This window comes from Cottoperca gobio, chromosome 17, assembly GCF_900634415.1.
Source record: "Cottoperca gobio chromosome 17, fCotGob3.1, whole genome shotgun sequence".
Lineage (NCBI taxonomy): Eukaryota > Metazoa > Chordata > Actinopteri > Perciformes > Bovichtidae > Cottoperca > Cottoperca gobio.
Window position 1 is genome coordinate 9767756 of NC_041371.1, and position 20098 is coordinate 9787853.

Consider the following 20098-nt stretch of genomic DNA (forward strand, 5'->3'; position numbering starts at 1 on the left):
GTAGCCATTAAGATTCATCGACCACAGAGTGAAGTTACCTCAAACACCAAACCAAGTGTATTTCTATCCTTTGTAGAACTCATGTAACACAATGAACGTCGGTGTCCTTTTCTGTCAGAAGCATCAACCTTGACTGTAATGCTCATCCTAGAGAGGTGCTGAAGTGCCGGCAGGATTAGGGGTTTGTACTAAGGGAGTTTTAGCAAAGTGATCAAAGCAGAAAATAATTTGGCGGCATTTTCCTTTTACCTTGTGTAGACCGTTTGGAACTCTGTTAGTTTCTTAATTCTGGCCCTGGTTGAAGTGATTAGCTAAGATCTTTCCCTATATTGATCTTTCAGTTTATTGTTCCAAACAATTCACACGCATTTAAAGAAAATGTCTACCCTCTGCTAATGCATTGTGAACACGAAACAGCAATGATCAATACTTAGACAGTCCAGCTCCTCAGAGGTCTCTCTGAAAGAGGTGGATGCCAATAGAAAGCACACGCTGTTCCAAAACTGAGAGGGACTCTGGTAATGTATCCTCTGTGATGTGCAAAGGCATTAACTGATTTCGGTCCAATGAATTAAAAACAAAACAATCAGAGGAGCCGGCAATTGCCGAGAGCATTTCAAACTAACAAGGAGCGAAAGGAGAAAATTAATTTGTATTTGAGGTAGCATTGATCTGAGGCCTTAAAGACGAGAGGCATAAAATGAATGACTTTGTCCGAAAGGCTTAGCCACTTAATCTGGTAGCAGTGAGCACAAGTGGGCTCTGCGCTGAATTGAAATGTCACGCAAAAGCACTATTTCATATCCTGCATGCCACATTATAGATATCTATCATCACAAAGCCAATGTTTTTAGTTTTTTTTCGCTCAGCCATTTTGTGACTAAACCCAGCTGAGCACCTCGCTGCACTCTGGTATGCTTTTCTATCCTGGAACGACACCTCCAGGTGTGCCGTCAAGACAGAGGACATTTATAGATGTATCATGCACTAAGCCTGTGTTCCACCTCTGAAGCATGATGTTCGGCAACGGCAATAAAGGCTGAAGTAAAGGAGTCAGGAGATTTGCAAGAGCTCTAATCGTTTGTGAGACTATGGCAGAACATTGTTTGAGTGGATATTATAAGCATAGACAACAGAGATTTTGTGGTGTTTTTGCTCCGAGTGTATTTCTGTCTGCACATATATCTTCCTGTCTGCATGTGTCTTATTGTGAGCCTTCCTCTGACTCAGACCGTCTAGTTGGGAAAGCGCTATGTTTGCTGCGCCACAGTACTCAGTTTAAGGCGCCATAAATTACCCGGCACAGACACAGGATATGTCCGGCGGAGCTTTTCATGTCTACTGCTCTTTAAAGAACGTGTCAAAAAAGCCGTAGGGCCCGGCAACAACTCATCAATGCTTTTGAGTCTTTCCATTTAGCAGAGACATATCCTACAGAGTTGGATAAGAAACTGCTTATGAATTTTGTTGTGGCCCTTTACCTTCCATGTCAAGCTGTGTGCTCCCGTCAAGTAGGGTTAGATGAAGCAGAACAGCATGAGCGCATAAACAGCCTAATGTAAAATTCATGTCCTCTGGGACTTGTTTCTCTGTCATTAATTACCAGCACTGGCTTTAGGTAAAGAGACACAAAAAGACCAACTGTAGCTCTCACACAGTTCTTATCCTCTGAGACAGTCCTGTTCGTGAGTCGAGCTTTAATGCTCAATGACTAAAGATATATGAAGACTCACAAACATGGAGTCACACCATGTCTTTCTTGTGGTATATTGGGCCTCGTCAGCGTGGAAACAAGCTTCTTTGGTTTGGTTAAAGCAAAGGTTTGGGACATTTTGGGAAATATTCTTTAGGAGAGTTAAATTAGAGGATCATAACCATTGTCTCGTGTAGTAATTATTAAGCTACTGTCGCAGCCGGTTAGCTTAGCTTAGCACAAAATCCAAGATAATATAATCCACCTACAGTACCAGAACCTAAAGCTCACTAATTAACAGTGTTGGGCATTATTTGATAACTTAGTAATGTGATTACTTTCTTTAGTTACTAATCCCAGTTACCCTCCTTTACTTTGACGACATGCTCTCTGCTTCTTCGTTGTTTTGTGGAGGGATATTATTAGTGTTTTGTCTCTTTGCTTCAAGACTAGCAGTTACTAGCTGTTAGTCCCACCGGCGGTGAGACGTCTCTCTTGGGTAGATTTGGTTCATCAAAACAAGATGGCACATAAAATAAGAAACATCAGATAGATTGGACCACCATGCTTAACTATAAATCTTTAAAAGTTTCACATATCTCCGCGATTTCAAATCACCGGGAAGTGATTGTTGACGTCAGTGATTCAGGCTATAGACAGACAACTCACCTTAAAACAGCGAATTATATATATATATATATATATATATATATATATATATATATATATATATATATATATATTATATATATATATATATATATATAATAAATATAACGTGTTATACGTGTTATGACATAGTTGGATTTTGTCTTCTTTGGATGGAGCCAGGCTATCTTTTCCACCATGTTTCCAGTCTTTATGCTAAGCTAAGCTAATCACCTGCTGGCTGTAACCTAATATTTATCGTGCTGTATGTCTACTTTTCTCTATTCTTGCTCTTGCATTTGGTCCTGTTCACAGTATGATGAAAAGAAGAAAAAAAAACCTGTCACAGCTGTTGCATGTTTTTTTTTTGCTTTTTCATTTGGATCAACAATGGGAAGTTTGTTCCCCATTTCATATGGTTTAGAAAAGTATGCAGCTGAATCGGCTGCTTCTCAGTTTGACGACGGCTAACTTTCAAGCAAAAGAAAAGGGGACTGCATTGCACATTGATTGCTTTCAGCCTTTTCTTTAGTGCAAACAGACCCTGCTGTAGAGATATTCTTTACTGAGCCCTGCCTATTCGATATTTCCTTTCAACTATAAGTGTCTATTTGTCATTGTACGTGGAGGATTAGCCTTGTAAGTGATTCATCTTCAAAATATAAACCAATTAAAAACAGCTTGATTTGGCCGTGAGTTGTCATTGCTCTTCCGTAATAGCAGGTATTAGGCAGCTTATGATCCATTTATCCAGGGGTTTGTAATTTTTACTGCTTTGACTGTATGTTTGAATTTAGGTTTAAAAAAATGCTCTTTTAGTGAAGCGGTGTAAGCTGCAACATCAAGGACAAACATAATATCTAGACCTCTGATCATCTGATAATGGTTTATTGTTTTTTTTGCCATCTTCCTCGCAGATATGTAAATGACTCAGGGGGGCTATAAAGTGATAAAAACTAATTCTGCTTCATCTCTGATATCTTGATTGATGATCTTGCATAATGGCTTTCCTTTAGCTCCGTTTTAATTTACACACTCTGGTTTCGACTTTGGTGACAGCTATTTGTCAAATGTTCAATCTCAAGCTCTTCCATTATTTACAAGAGGTGTTATTCAGCATATGGCAACAGTATGCCTTTGGTGTCAGATTGCCCATAAAGAGTGACTTCACTGCCTCTTGAGAGAAATGGCAACTAATTGGTGCAGCCCTCTCTTGGTTGAGTGTTATCAGAGGACACAGAGCTCTTGCTGGCGGGGAAAGTGCTCTTTACAATCAAAATAAAATTGTAGCTTGAATGGTGGAGAGACATCAAAATAAGCCCATGAATGCTTTCGACATCTGACGAGCTCATTTCTTTATGGAGTATTAAATAAATATGTTTCTTATGTGATGTTTCTAGATGTCTTTCATAATCACACTGATAAATAAAGACTGTAAATATTCACAAAGATTTTATCTCGTCTTTGATTAAAAATATCCCTCAGTGGACATTTGAGAGCCCCTCCTACTTAAAGCGATATGATTTCATGATTCTGCCTGAAAGAGTGACCGACGATGACAAAGCGTTTAGTATCATGAAATACCTTAATTATATTTATAACTAGTTTACAACATGATAATAGAATATGTAATTCAAACTGAAAACCCAAAGATTAAACAAAAATACCGAAAGATTATAGGCTACACCTTCTAGTCAATGATAATAAATTGAATATGTTTTGGTTTTGGAGGGCTGGTTGAACAAACATCACTTTGGGCTCTAGGAAACTACGGTGGACTATTTTACACAATGTTGTGACACGTTATAGACTTAATGACTAATCAGGAAAATAATCGCCGCATTAATCGATAATGAAAGTAGTATTTTGTTGCAGCACTATCATGTAGATGTGGACAAATATATATTTTTCTTTACCTTGCACTTAATATTCCCATTTGTTTGAGCATCTCTGAATTGATTGAATCTCCCTAATATATGCTATTAAAAAGTATTTGCAGAGATGACAAAGAAAGACCGAACAAACTATGTCTCTGTACTGTTTGATCATTTGAGATCAAGCGTGGGCGGTAGAAGGCTTTGGACTCATGAGTTGGAGCAATATGGTCTCAGGAGCAGGTTAATCAGTTGATGCAAGCAAGTTGTTTCAGGCAGATGCATATTAGTGCTCATATCAGCCTGTGGAAAAGTATAAGTTTGCTCAGGTATGGGGAGGTTTAATATTCTCAAACCTAATTACCCTTGCCCTTGTATTGCATTATATGTGAATATTGAATTAACGGAGTCAATCTATGAATCACCACATGAGTCAATAAAAGATCTTCACTGGCTATACATAATATATTTGCAATATGCTTTTTTAAACATAGCAAGTTATTTGTCAGTTTAGGAAAATATGATGTTTGTTTAAAATCAAATTTACTTCAGTATACTTTATATTTGACTGTTAAAATGGCATAGATATTTCGTCTCAAAAGACTGTCGACTCTGTTTTCCACTAAGAAATGTAACAAGACATTTATAATCACCCCACGTCCTTTTCTTTCTTTCCCTTGTTTCCTTGGAGTTATTCTGAACACCTTCATAGCTGTGGGTGCTAACCGAAGACTTCATGACCGTCTGCTCATAATATAACCGCACATGTCAGATGTTACTTTTGCAGTCATGTTGGCCTGGCCAACCTGTGTGGGTAACAGACACACAATGACTGAGTGTAAGGTAATTAGCCAGAGCTCCTGACAGGGGAAAAGGTCATTGTGTAAAATGTCACAACTCGCCCAACACAGTAGAATGGTTTGGGCTTCATTTTCTTACAGTGAGCATCGCAGAAATACTGTTCCCTCCCTACTTTGGCCTCCTGACCACATCGCCAGATATCAGCTTTGTAATAAACTCAGATATTTCACTGGAAGGAAAAAGCAAAGATTCCCCTGACTGGCTGATTAGTGTGAAACTGTGAAATGTGGGCTTTGTCACCGTTCTCTCTCAGGAAATGGAGATATGTGTCTGATGATGGAGTGTCAGATAGCATGATATTGCATTTTCCCAGAAGCTCCAAGGGAACGTGAAGACAACACTATAGGGCCTTTCATAACGGCAGACCTCTTTGTGGGAAGCTGCTTTTATCTCTAAATACAATCAGGTGGTTGTGGATAAGAAATGTAGGATCATTCATACAGGAGACGGGAATATCCATGTAGACACACACACACACACACACTCTGTGTTTTCATTTTTTATTCATATTGGCTATTCATACTGTATAAACTTGATATACTTTCTATTTTTGCTCTCATTTCCTAGTTATCTCCAGGCTCTCTGCAGCAGCTATCCATCTGTGCGGACGCAGTGGTTTTAAGCAGGAACACACCTGAGCAATAGAGCAAACACAAATGCACTTGCACACTTGCATGTGCACATTTACACATAGATTTGCTTTGCAGGGTAGGCGTGGATTGAATTCAGTCGAATCGCATTATTGCTGATGTATGTTTTTTTGCTCGGAGCAGTGCACTTCTCCTTCAGCACACCAGCTTTATTAAAGTGAGAGAGATGAACCAGGCAGGAAAAAAAGTGAAATGCAGACAGGCTTTGTCTTCATTGTTGACATTTAATCAGCCCAAGGTACTGACTCTGTTGGGAGGAAATCACTGCTTTGTCAAAGAATGCCCCACCGCCGCTGCTTGTCTTATTTATTGCCTTAAGTAAACTAAAAATAGCAAGAGATAGATGTGTCATGTTGGCAGGTTTGCCTTGATTTTGTTTATTGAAGGAGCAGAAAAAAGGTGGAGTTACAAGTGAAAGCTGCACGAAGCTTTCTGTTTCCAGGAATTATGGGCAGCAGTAACTCAAGCAATACCAACGAGCCACGGGACGCCAAACAGTCGCAGTCTCCCACTGCTAGAAACGATGGGAGCTCAAGGCAATGACATTTATGAGTTGAGCTCTAACAGCTTCACTCTTCTCTCACTCTAGTGCCAACCAGTGAAGATTTCTCGGTCTCGTCATCCATAACCAGAACCACAGTCCTCACCACCACCGCTGTGTCCACCATGAAGGGTCAGGGCGACACCACTGTAGCGGGAGCAGATCCAAGAGATGGGAGGGACCCGTTTGAGGACAATCGTGGCACGGGTACAGCAGAGCCCACCGTCCCTGAGCTGCCACCAACACCGAGACGCTTCTGTGAGGCGACCAGGAGGAGAGCCATCGACTGGCCCCAGACCCACACCGTGAGCACTGTGGAGAGGCCCTGCCCCAAAGGGACCAGAGGTAGGCCTACTATATATTACATTACAGTTAATTTATTCACTTACTATAAGTGCAAACATTGTAGTACAAAAGCTCCAAACCGATGTAAGTGCAGCATACAGAAACTATAGAAATTCAACCTGTAGCTTCACCTAAACCAACCAATTTAGTAGTACATACAGAAAAAACAAGTGTTTTTATTTTTTTTATTGGCAGAGGTGCAATCAAACAGGTGGGTTTTTAGTATGCGAAGGAAGGTGTGAAGACTTTATGCTGACCTGATATCAATGGGGAGCTTGTTCCACCATTTTGGAGCCAGGAAAGCAAACAGGCGGGTTTATTTGAGGGGTATCTGGATCATGTATGTGTTAGTGTTTTTACATTCAGAGCGTATTCTGTCATTGTGGTCAATAAAAAAATAAAAAAATAAAACATAAAAAGAATCCAGGTACAATGCACGTTGGTGGTTTTATGGTTTTTCCAAGGCAATAGAAATGCATAAGCTCAATAGTATTTGATTGCATAAGAATGTACATGCGTTTCTGCAATTTGTTTACTCTTGAGTAAGTCTAGTTGTTTTTTTCTTTTACCATTCACAATCAAGCATTTCAAAAATAATCTCAGAACACTTTCAGCATTCAAATGATGATGAAATGATGAAAGCTTCAAAGAATCGTCTATTTCCATCTTTGCCTCCATGTACCTGAGTCTGTGACATTTCACCTCGGGGCATGTCAAATTTAAAAATGTAATATAGCATGATTAGAGACTGTCACTTCACTGACAAAAATGGTAATGTTCCTGTTTGTGTTTTATTTTGAAACCCATTTATTTTTGCAATGAGAGCGGATGGAGAGAGAAAATGCACATTTCCCCATTACACAGCAGTATTAACATCCTTCGAACGGGAGCTATTTGGGGTGCGGATCTATCTGTTCTGACTCATACTCATACTGTTCTAACCCATTTCCCACCTACCAGAGCACAGAAACCAACGAAGATAATGGACAATATTTGGGAAGTTATAAAATAGAAGTCCACAGTGTGTTTCCAGTTATATCTCACATTTAAAATTGCTTCTGGAAGTGTAGGAAGTAAGAAGTGAGGGGAACATTGTTCAGTTCAGTTGATAATGATACTTGCACAGGAATCTCTCACAAGTTACCTTAACACCTCATCACAGAGACTGAGACTGTCAAACATATAAAGCAGGGCTATTGTGAGATGAAAGCGAAAAAGAGACAATGTTTTGATTGTGGGGGTGAAAAGTCTGAGATTATAATGCATGATGTCAGTAAAATGGCGTTCGTTAGGAGTATTTTTTATTTAGACATGCATAGCATATGAAATGTTTACAGGCAATAACAAACCTTTTTTTTCCCTGTCAGTTTTGTCCAAGCTATGTAGGAACCTGATCATGTTTTGCCTTCTACAATTTTTTTTTTTTTTTTGTGTAGACTAAACAAAGCTATAAAAACCCTTTCAAATGGTTTGGAGGTTGTTGTTCCTGCTTAACAATTAGTTTCCTGCACCAGAGAGTTTGTATGAATGAGGGATCAGCAGGAGAAACTGCATCTGAGTAAAGTTTTGGCTTCCCTCCAACGGTTGTGTTTATTCTGTGGTACTGTAGGCATCGCCTCCTTCCTCTGCACTGTGACAGGGACCTGGTGCTCCAAAGGCCCAGACCTCAGCAACTGCACCTCCCACTGGGTGACTCAAGTGGCACAAAAGGTAAAACACCAATGTGTCAGTTACAAAATATAGCAGCAAACAAACATGTTACACGCCTCCAATCAAACAGCTAGTGGCACTTTTTTGACCCTGTTGCTTTCTTTGTATATTTTTCTTCTACCAGCAGAGAATTGGTCAGGGTTGTTTTTTTCAAGTGTAGCTAAAATACAGTGTGGAAGCAGAAAGAAATGAGCCATCAGGAGTAAATGCCACGTTCTGCAATCAGTTACCGAGAATCAAAGAGCCAGAGCTTTCTTTTTCTTCACTGACTTTTCTGCTTTGATGTTCAACAGTCATGAAGGTAGAAATCTAATGGAGACGCACTAAGAAAACAATTTCAGTAGCCTGAAAGGACTACAATGCAACACAAACACACAACGTAGTGCATTCTAAGGAGGCTTCTCTTGATCTGAAAAGCATGTCTGGAAAACTCCAAGTATCCAGTTTATCAGATTGATGTTTGAGTGTGTGCTTGAACCTATTTTCATATAGAAGCTTCTCATATCTAAAGCATTCAAAAATATTGTGGATGGTGATGATAAAGCTTCAGAATGATTTTGGATAAAAAAAAACTCAAATTTAGGAAAGAAGAATAACAAGAAAGGGGATGAACCAAAGACTGCACCCATTGCTAGCCTTGTAGTGACACAGGAAACATATGAGCCAGCTAGATATTTATTTATTTTTTATATATTTGCTCATTAATTAACAAGTGAAAACCAATACAATAAGTGTATTTGGCTGAATTAATTGTATTAGCATTGACATTACATTTTATTTGGATGTAATTTCCAGCGATGGTGGTTATGCAGCCATTATTTTTGTTAACAATTTTGTTATTTTCGCCAAGTGGTAGATATATCCGACTCTGACTTAAATGTTGTTCCCACTCAGTCACTCGTAATCATTGCCTGTATGAAATGACATGAACGCTGCATTAGCTTTCTCTGTGTAAAGTTTAAATGCCAGTGCAATTCCAAAGTCACATTTTGATTGATGTGTCCATGTATTGCTTCATTTCCTCTTAGTACAAAATGTAAAAGTAAATTGACTTCTTGTATACTAACTGCAAAAGCACCATACCATGAAGATACGTATAGAGCATATACTGTATACATTTAGTATGAAGTATGAAATTGGGTCACAGCAAAGTTAAGGCAGGTAGGAGAAGGGTGGGTGCACCAAAACAAGTAGAACACTTTATCATTGCTCTGAATGCACTGATCACAGATGAGAAAACACTGACAGCTTACTGTTTCAGAGTTTTGGTGTTTTTTCTTTTCTTCAGCTTGTGTGTTACAGTTACGCTGTTATGTTCCCTGCTAAACATGCAATCCCTGTGTTTATTTTCAGTCTGCACACAATTACTTTTTTTACTCCTGAACAAGCAACAGATAATGAATCTGGGGTGTATGTGGGATACATTATTTCAGCTTCATCTTGCAGAACCATCTCAGGCCTGCTTCAATTATGCTTCACTGACACCCTCCCCTGTTTTCCTCGTTGCTGTTTTTAGATTAGAAGTGGTGAAAATGCTGCTAATTTAGCCAATGAGCTGGCACGGCACACACAGGGCCCAGTGTTCGCCGGAGACGTCAGCTCCTCGGTGCGCCTGATGGAGCAGCTCGTGGATATCCTGGACGCTCAGCTGCAGGAGCTCAGGCCCAGCGAGAAGGACTCAGCTGGACGCAGCTTCAACAAGGTACTGTGAAATTCCTGTCTAGCCTAAACTCTAACTCTCTTTTTCCCTCCCAACTCTGTGTCAGCATGATTCAGGACGATCATTAGCAGGATACCTACCCATACACACAAACACATGCATGCACTCACACACATTCATGCACACGTACAGTCTCAGGTGAGGGGGCCAGGGAGGCAGGTCTAGCCCTGAGGGGATCTCATTCCTCTACAGCTCCCTAGTAATTACCGGCTTTGGAAACGCAGACTCACCTGGCAGCTTTACCTTAAAGGAGCTAATGGCCATGAGCCCACCACCAACACAAAGAATAACTCTTCATTGCTGACAACTGTGGAACTGCTTTCTCACTCGTCAAGAAAAGAGTAGGCCCAAGACGTACCTACATCTCTCAGCTGCAGGCAGTCCCATGGAGAGATGAGTGACAGTTTGAAAAATTACATTGTTATTCAGACTTTCTAGACAGCAGTTGCTCTGTAAACAAGGTTATTTGCACCAGAACGACGCCCGTTTTTGTGCCTTTATGTTCAAGACAGCTACATCGCTGTTTGAAGATAAGAACAGGTTTCTCACTGAGTTGAACATCAAAACAACAACACCGCGATTGACTGATGACAAGCAACAATGGCAGAAGTTAAAGGACAATACCTGTGCTTTCGCAAGTTTTGATGTCTTTACTATAAATCATGCAATGATCCATGCCTGATTTGTATTCAAGAAGCTAAAATACTGGTTTGGTCCTTTAAGTGTCATTCAGCCCGTTCCCACAATGCAACACGTGTTAAATGGTGGGAGTAAATGGCAGCAACCTTGTATTGATTGAAGAAACAGAAATTGTTGAAGAAATATTTTCCTGTGTGTTTGCAGGAGGATTTTCTTTATGTAGAGGTTATAATCTATATAAAAGTGTTATCTCTTTGTTTTCCAATTCTGTGTGAGAGCTTCTGTATGTGACTTTTTACGGTTGTACTCAATTATGTAGGTGAAGGCGCCTTGTTTAATGCCAAGATACAAACAAAAGGTTTGAAAAAAAAACATAGTACTACATTTTTCTCTCTATGCCATTAAATACAATACAATGACCTCGTCCCACATTGTTTATCCTCCCAATGTACTTTATTATAAAGCATCACTAATAGGCAGCATCAGAATCTAGTCTCAGCATTTTCTCCTCCACACTGCTGTGCATTTCTCATCTCTTCCTTTTACTATTAGTTGATCCATATTCATATTGTGAATTCTCCCGAAAAGTATTTATAGCTGTCGGAACATTTCAAGGTTGTAGTTTATAGACCTGTGCCTTTTCTTCTTTTCATTAATTCTGTACTTTATGGTAAGTGGCATGATTTAATGCTTCCTGTGTTCTTACCACCTCTTTCTACAATCTGTCTTTTGTACTTGATCCTCTTGTTGTGTGGAAAAGCTTCAAAAAAGAGAGAAGACATGCAGGGCGTACATGAAGGTATAACTACTACTGGCTTTCCATGTTGCTTTTGTACCTTGATCCCTAATGCCTTACCAGCAGCATGCAGCACTGTCCGTCTCCATGTCCTTGAATGTCTTGATGCAGTTTGTTTCTAGTAACCTGTTTGTACAAGATGTAGCTGCTTCCTCATCTGACTCGGCTGTCTGTTCTCCCATCATTCTGTCCAACTGAGGATGCCACTGTCAATATCACTCCGTCTTTGTCAAGTTTCTCCTCCTCTGTGTGCTATCACTACATCTTTCTTTCATTTTTCTCTCTCCTCCTCTTCTTCCTCCCCCACTCTTTCTCTCTCTCCGTCTTTCTTGTCGGCTCTTCATACATTGTGTGAATAATTGCCTTCCCACGGTCGTAATTGCACCTCCCTGTCAGCCAGAAGTGTGATCAAAGTGGCAGTGTGCTCAATTTTCACTTGCTTATATTGTACAATTTCTAGTCTCCCTTGTCCCCTTAACAAAAAAAAGGTCTCTTCTACCGTTGCAGTTGAGTTTTATCTGTGAGATTAATTTCTGAGCCCCTTAATATGTTTGTGTTCAATTCTGGTTTTTTAGTGTTTCCCCTAGACATTTAGCTTTTCCTCTGCTGTGCTGAGTGTATTTCCTCGGGTAGGTTCTGCTGAAAGACAAGGGCATTGTGTAAACACTAGGGAGAAGATGCCTTCCATGGCATAATACAAATGAACAGATCTTGTATTTTTCAGTGGCTCATGGGGGCTCCCTTTAAAGTTTCAGTTGTTTTTACTTGAGGTCTCATTTTACTGACAGAAAAGGGCGATACATTTCCCTCAGCTGATTTAAAAAATATATTTTTATCAGTGCTAGCAGCATGGCTCTATGGATGGTCTTGTCGGCCAGGCTATCTGTAGGCCTACACCACTTGTAGGATGGATTGTCATGACATTTTGTACAGACATTCATGGTGCCCAGAGAATGTATCCTGATGACTCTTGGTGTTTGGATCAAAATCAATGCAGCTGAACCAGAAACACCATCTTCTCTTCCACAAATTATTTTTCATCATCATAACCTGGCACGTACATTACCCACAATGCAACCCGACCGCCAACAGTTCAGCTGTACCTTGTGTGTAGTGCTAATTAGCCAATGTTAGCATGCTAACGTGTTACAGTAAGATGGTGAACGTGGTAAACATTACGCCTGCCAAACATCAGCATGTTCGCATCGCAATAGTGAACATGTTAGAACACTGATGTTAGCATTTAGCACAAAGCACTCGTGTGCCTACAAGTTCAGCCTCACAGAGCTGCTAGCATGACTGCTAACTTGTTTTTGTGTCACTGTTTATGATCCGCTGTAGCTCTTGAAGTGAGCACTGGCCCGTTCGCCAAGCTCATTTAATTTATCTAGCTATAGCGAGCTATGGGTGCTCCTCTGGTAGCACCCCTGAGATTTGTTAAGTGACCTCCACCCAAATGACAATTAAAGAGGAGTCAAACACGTATTCTTTCTATGCTACACAAATTACAGACACGTTTTTATTCCCCCTTTTGGATTTCATGAGTCTTTTGAGGATGGCTCAATCTAGTTGCCCTGCAAGGTCAGGGCAACTAGATTTATTTCTGTGCTCGGGCCGAGATATAAAGACACGCTGAGAGCCCTGTGTCTGGATACAGTCATCATCGCTGTGCTTAATATGAGCTCAGTGGTTAAATGTTGCGGTTAATCATATAGTGGTGCAGACTTTGGTTGATCCCCTTTCTTGTTATTGCAGGCAAACGGATAATCCTGTCTGTGGTCAATTAGTGTTTTGGATAATCACAGCTGTGACTAATTGGTACAGTGAGCAGGGCTTGTTGTGGTTAATTACCGTTATTGTGGTGGGCCTTGCCGTGGTTAATGGCACCTATGGTTAAATTGTCACTCTGATTTATCACACCAGGAGTTGAGCTAGATTCTGAATCTTTGTACAACTGTCTGTGTTTGGTGGGATTTTAGAAAGTAAGTGAAGTTGTGGTTGTTGTGTCAGGCAGGAGTCATGAACTCTTCCAGGGTCAAAGGAAACTCTTGTTTTATCAACATATGATACTTGTGTGGGTTAGGTGGAATGTTTTGCTTACTTACTGCTTATCAGAAAGCAGGAAATGAAAGGATTGCCATTGAAAACAAGCAGAAATGTTCCTCCATCTTGACTCAAACTGACACTGGACATGGATTTCATGATAATGCCCACTTTCCTCCAGGAGAATAGTGTTCAGGGCCATTATGGGCAGATCCAGTTAGGGAAATAAGACTATTGTTCGTGGTGGTAATTGTTCTTTTGTAACATAGCTGCTTAAAACTGGGAATTGAGAAAGAAACATTTTAGACAGCTTCATCCAGTAAAGGAAAAAAAAGAACCATTTGGTTTCTTTTTCACTTCCTCTAAAGCATTTTTACATTATTCAAAAAAGAATTTGGTCCAAAAGAGGCTTCCTTTGATTAGGCCTGTTTTTCATAAACAGAATATTAAATAAAACATACTGCATTTTTAATCATCATAATTATTTTAGTTACCCTTGACTTTCTTGAACCCTCAGTCAGAGTGATGTTCAGTGTCAGTCGTTGTTGCTGCTGTCACTGTTGGCCATGCATGCCCTTTTTATTATTTGCTGCCCGGTCCCCACTCTTTGTTATTAAACAGAAGTTAGGATGGGCGGGGGAAACGGCAAACTGACATTTCACTTGTCTCCATGGATACAGGCAATCGTGGACACTGTTGACAACCTCCTGAGGCCGGAAGCTCTGAAATCGTGGAAAGACATGAATTCCACGGAACAAACGCACGCCGCCACGATGCTACTGGATACCCTAGAGGAAGGGGCGTTTGTCCTTGCAGAAAACCTGATCGAGCCGGCGATAGTAAAAGTGCCGGCGGAAAACATCAGTAAGTTCCTCTCCAACAACGATAAAACAGACACACGTACATGTACACATCTGTCAGTCACAATATATTTTGCTGATGGTTATTTATTTATTTTTTGGCTGGGCACCACCTCTCTGTAAAATACTTTCAAACTGAGTGTTAAAATTGTCTTCAGGTTTGCTTTTTTTTTTGCTATTGCCCAAGGAGAATATGATTTTTGAAATGGCCACATTTTGCTGATGTCACAATAAAAGATTTATCACAAAAAACAAGCAAACATGTCTTAACAGGCAGTTTATTAGCAACATGATCTCATTCATTTAAGTCGTATTTCTACTCAAAGCTCTTCGTTGCTATGGTTATGGTCTCCTACTCACCCTTTTTGTCTTATACCTCATTGATTTCTAATCTTCTCGCATAGTAAAGTCACCTCATTGAATGTGTGCCGCAAGATGAACTGTCCAGACCTCTGGGGAAAAACAAAGACACCATTTGAATGGCATTGTTCCATTCACACAGCACTCTATCTGTTCTCTCCGAGCCTTTCCCATTAAGTGGTAGTTAGCTAAGCTGATAAGGACTAGTTGCTCGGTCTCTTCCAAAAGCACTGATTAATACATTATGCTGTATATTGGCCATTTAATCTCTGCATTCAGGCAGTTTTTTATTAGCTTGTCAAGCTCTTGCTTATCTGTGCATTAGAGATAATATTCCTGCGTAGAAACATGAAAACAGCAAGGCGAAGAAACGCACAACCTTCGGAGAACAGCTTCCCTAACCTCCCTTGAAGAGTTGGAAAAAATGTGAAAATGATTGTTGCTCCTAATTAGCAGTTTGTCGAAGCTAAAGCGGCACCTCCAGGCGAGTAACAAGGGCAAGACGAGGGAGGGAGAGCAAAGAGAGAACTAGAAACTTTAGAGAGGGGGAGTGCAACCAGAGAACAATTCCTCATCTCCGACTGTCAGAAGCCATCTATCTGAGGAAGTGAGGCCATTTCTGATGGGAGAGAGTGTGCTGATACGTGTGTCCTCCTGACCCCTCAGTAATTTCACACATCAAAGGGAGCACCACCCGGCAGCTGGCATACCATAGAGAGGGGCTGCTGGAATTTGGAGGATTTTCAGAGATTTGCTCCGTCAAGCCTAGAGTTATCTGAACCCACAGGGGAGAGAAAAAGTGAAAGTAAAAGCTCAATGATATTTTTGATCCTATGAATATTTGACATTCATGCAGCAGTAGGCTGCATGCTTGCATTTGCTCATCCTCTATCACTGCCCTTGTTGTTATTTTATCTTTTGCTCTTGCCTCGGAGGCTTTCACAATGCTAACCAACAGCTTAGTGACAGGGCTTTTTAAGCAAATGACGCTATGCGGGGTCTTGACAGTGAGATTAGTTTCTGTTGCTGGTACTATGAACCTCGAGTCTTTACACATACCCTGCTGAGCATTAGCAGTAGAGCTCTGTTAAACACCATGTACTGCTTTTGAGATGTTTCTCTTTCTATCTCTTTCTCCTCCTATCATCTCTCAGTGTTGGATGTGTACGTGTTAAGCACAGACGGTCAGGTCCAAGACTTCAGGTTCCCTCAGACAAGCAAGGGTGGAGCATCTCTTCAGCTTTCCTCCAACACGGTCAAAGTCAACAGCAAAAATGGTGAGAAAAATACAGTTGCTGCAGACGCATTTAATCATTGTTAATTTTCAGCTTTTCTTTTTTCTTTTGAGGTGGTTTCAGCAATTGTCTGGTTATGTATAAAAATATTTAGTCAGTTGTATTTTGTGCAACGAAGATGAGGGTGGTCACATCAGATATTTTTTAAAAGGAGAAGTTTGAGAAACACGCTTATTCGTTTTCTTTACCGAGAGTTAGAAGAGAAGATTGATACCACTCTCATATCTGTACGTTAACTAGAGCTAAGCGTGTGAGGTGATAGCTTAGCTCAAAGACTGGAAGCAGAGGGAAACAGCTAGCCTAGCTATGTCCAAAGTTAAAGTATACGCTAATTAACATTTAGCATTTAGTTTGGTCTCAAGGTGTTAAAATGATCTCTTGATGAACAGGCCATCGAGTGACTTCCTGGTGTCCCCACAGGTCGCTTTCCCAAATTGTCAAACTAGTCCCTTACTAAAGTATGATATCTCAGAGGAGATCTAAATGACAACAGTGTTTGTGGCTTAGAATTAAGATCACAATTTCCGCTCACGACTTTTGTACATGTCATTAAAATCAGTGCAAAAATCTTGTTTTAACATAACACAAATTTGAAAGTCAAGCTAGCAGAGAAGTATCTTTTCTAATGTTTTTGTTGCAGTACCTCAATTGGCCACTTGGTAAGCAATCCAGCACTCACTGTGCAAATTAATAATAAGCTCAGTGCTGCCTATTACAGCTGTTTCCTTTATCAAATAATTGAGGAACCTGTTTGCCATTTTATTGACACAAGGGACCAATGAGCCCAGTAAAGGAACATTTTGGGAAATATGCTTATTCCAAAGTAAAACAAAAATATATATGAGGGAGTGGTATCGACCTTCGCATCTAACTCAAGAAAGTAAATTAGCGTTGTTCCCAAAATGTGGAACCATTCCTTCAAGGTTTTGTACATTGGCACAATATCAATGAATAAATACATCTCTTCTCACTAAGTAGACCATTTATAATTTGCTTGATTTATGCCGATTTATGTACATCTGATGATTGTATTATTGCCTCTTGCAGGTGTGGCCAAGCTGGTATTTGTTTTATACAAACACCTGGGTCAGTTCCTCAGCACCGAGAATGCCACACTAAGGGGAATGGGGGACCTGAACAAACGCAACCTTTCCCTCACCGTCAACTCCCACATTCTGTCAGCCTCGATCACCAAGGAGTCCAGCCGTGTGTTTGTGGCTGACCCCGTGATCTTCACACTGGAGCACCTGGATGTAAGCCTCCTCCTGAGACTCACTCAGACCACACTGTAGAGCTGAAACAGCTGCACACGCTGTTGTAGTGAAGGGCGAATGAAGCACTTTGACGGATCATTGTTGTAGAGAAACTGTTGGAGTAAAGAGAAGGCATCTATATTATGCCAGTGTGTGGTTAGAGATGCAAGTCGAGCATCTTCTGTGCTTTGAAACTGCCATATCAACCCTTCTTATATCTCAACATATTAAGATTCTGTTTTATTTCTTTATTTTTGATCGCTTTTATCCCTTTTCTTCCAACCATAAATTGTATTTAAAGAGCTTTAGCACACATAAGCACAGGTGCACACCAGGTACATTGACATCCTGTTTCTTACAGCTACAGATATGAAATATACAAGGTGTGTTTGTGTACAATCATGCATATTGCAGCATGTTCATATATGTTTAATTGTCTCTCTCTCTCTCTCTCTCTCTCTCTCTCTCTCTCTCTCTCTCTCTCTCTCTCTCTCTCTCTCTCTCTCTCTCTCTCTCTCTCTCTGTGTTTTGTAGAAGGTGCACTTCTACAATCCCAACTGTTCCTTCTGGAATTACTCAGAGCGGAGCATGATGGGATACTGGTCCACTCAGGGCTGTAAACTGCTGGAAACCAACAAGAGCCACACCACTTGCTCCTGCAGTCACTTGACCAACTTCGCCATCCTCATGGCTCATCGGGGAAATGTGGTAAGTGGCCCACTTCTTGTGGTTTGCACGGTCTGTTTCTCTGTCTCAGTTAGTTGTTCTTTCATCTCGCTGACAGATTTGTGCACACACGGCAGGCACAAGAATGGCATTTCAGTGGAGATAATTAGATTATTGCTGGAGGAGAAGGTAAGGGTGGGGGAGGAGGTGGAGAAAAGGGATGCTGGCTGTCACTTTAAAAGAGCGAGATTGTGTATCAGGGTAGGAAGTGATGTACCATTATCAGAGGTAATTATATTCTACCTATGGTCCGTGTCTAATATTCCTCCATGCGTATGGCCCTTAGAATTATGGGAAACAGTATAACCTCAGTTTTAACGTATGTTTCCAGCCCTCTTGAAGTGGTTTAGGATCCATTTGGTCGCAAAATGCAATTACATGATAAATAGCATGTGTAGCGGGGACCTGACCAGTAATAAATGTGGAGGATAAGTTTGTGGTTTGTTTAATAATACGTCCCATTTCATGAACTCTGTCCCTGTCATCTGTCTCAACCTCAACTTTAACCACAGCTCAAACCAGAGCCCCGAGGAAAGGATTAGCTTCACACCAATTCCCTGCACATCACCTCAACTGCAACTCCTGCCCTCAATAAAATTACAAATATCACAGGAGGAATTGCCTCTCTTTCGGGCCACCATCTCCTTGAGTGATTCTTGCATGGTCAAGTCTGCTATTTTCACATTTGTCTGGTTCCCATCTTGAAACAAGCTCAGTTTTAGATGTTTGAAACACAGCGTGATTTCTCCTCAAAAAAGGAGAACCCACATGTGGTCGTTGCATCACGTGGGCCAGTTTCAGAGGTCGTTTTTTAAACTGATGGCGCTTTCTGCAACACGGCCGTAATGCGATCTTAGCATGTTCAGCTCGAATGTCAGATGTCATCAGGTATGATCAGGTTAAAGGATTATGCTGAAGCTAGTATAGGTCGTCAACAGGCGTTTGCCGAGCTAAGGGGATATCTTCCAAAGTTATTGTCTTTTTAGTACAAAATAAATTCTTTTTTTATTGCTATCCTTTCACAGCAGCTCAATAGGGAAACAAAAATACTCTTTGGAAGATATTTACTTTCATATAAACTGGATTTTGTCTTCCATTGAAAGTGCATTAGGAGGGGACTTGAATGGCTTTATGAACAGGAGGAATGATCACAGCACACAACCTGCTTCACTGTCCATACAGGCATGTGACTATTGTTTTAAGACAATGCTTTTGTTTCTCTGTAGGGGGAGGGGAGCGTCCATGAGCTTCTTCTCACCGTTATCACCCGGATGGGTATCGCTGTGTCTCTCGTCTGCCTTGCCATCAGCCTCTTCACCTTCTGCTTCTTCAGAGGTCTGCAAAGCGACCGCAACACCATCCACAAAAACCTCTGCCTCAACCTGTTCATCGGCGAGCTCGTCTACCTCGTGGGCATCAACATGACGGAACCAAAGGTACCATGGAAATGATACAGCAGAGGGTTTTAACTAAAACACTTGAATTTCTCTTTCAATTTTTCCTTTCTGTGGCTGTAAAGTTGGCGTTAAATCCACATTAGATTTAAATACCAAATGTATTCTGTATCTGCTTATTCCAACACTTCTCAAGATCTATGATGCAGTGAAATATTCAAACTTCTTTTAATAAGAAAATGTTCTATGGCTGCACCATTTTATCAAATAGAAATATTCTTTACATGACTTTATACACAGTTCTCCTACATTATTTATACCTTTGGAAACGTTGGGATCTTCAGTAAAACTGAAAATAAAAATCTATGGCTTTTAACAAAGCTTAGTTGCACATTGTGCAATTTAACAATGGACCACCAGTGGAGTTTTGGGAAATACTTTTATACCTTCCCAGAAGGAGAAAAACCTATGGATATCTTTGTATTTATAATATTGTATGCTTGTTAGCTGAGCTTAGCTCATATATTGAATAGTTATGAATCAGTGCCATATAGGGTAGCAAGATACACATTCTCAAATGAGTATTTGCATGAGTTCTAACGCATTTTTACCAAATATGCATTTTCACAAATACTGTAATCTCATTTCTCTGTTGTTAGGAAAATTAGTGATATATAAATACATTTAAAA

The 20098-nt window shown here is 40.4% G+C and overlaps 1 protein-coding gene across 14 annotated transcripts in view; it reads left to right on the forward strand.

Moving 5' to 3' along the window:
- The window catches only part of adgrl2b.1 (adhesion G protein-coupled receptor L2b, tandem duplicate 1), a 79546-nt gene that overhangs the window by 43132 nt on the left and 16316 nt on the right, over positions 1 to 20098 (forward strand). For 10 of the 14 annotated variants that reach the window (XM_029452904.1, XM_029452908.1, XM_029452905.1 and 7 more), the window contains 9 exons: positions 6316 to 6612; positions 8222 to 8322; positions 9839 to 10024; positions 11442 to 11480; positions 14201 to 14384; positions 15895 to 16017; positions 17083 to 17288; positions 17823 to 17996; positions 19241 to 19450. In XM_029452904.1, coding sequence (XP_029308764.1) covers positions 6316 to 6612; positions 8222 to 8322; positions 9839 to 10024; positions 11442 to 11480; positions 14201 to 14384; positions 15895 to 16017; positions 17083 to 17288; positions 17823 to 17996; positions 19241 to 19450 — 1520 coding nt within the window. The remainder of the gene's footprint in view (positions 1 to 6315; positions 6613 to 8221; positions 8323 to 9838; positions 10025 to 11441; positions 11481 to 14200; positions 14385 to 15894; positions 16018 to 17082; positions 17289 to 17822; positions 17997 to 19240; positions 19451 to 20098) is intronic. The other 4 variants (XM_029452903.1, XM_029452900.1, XM_029452910.1 and 1 more) reach the window with 1 other exon arrangement.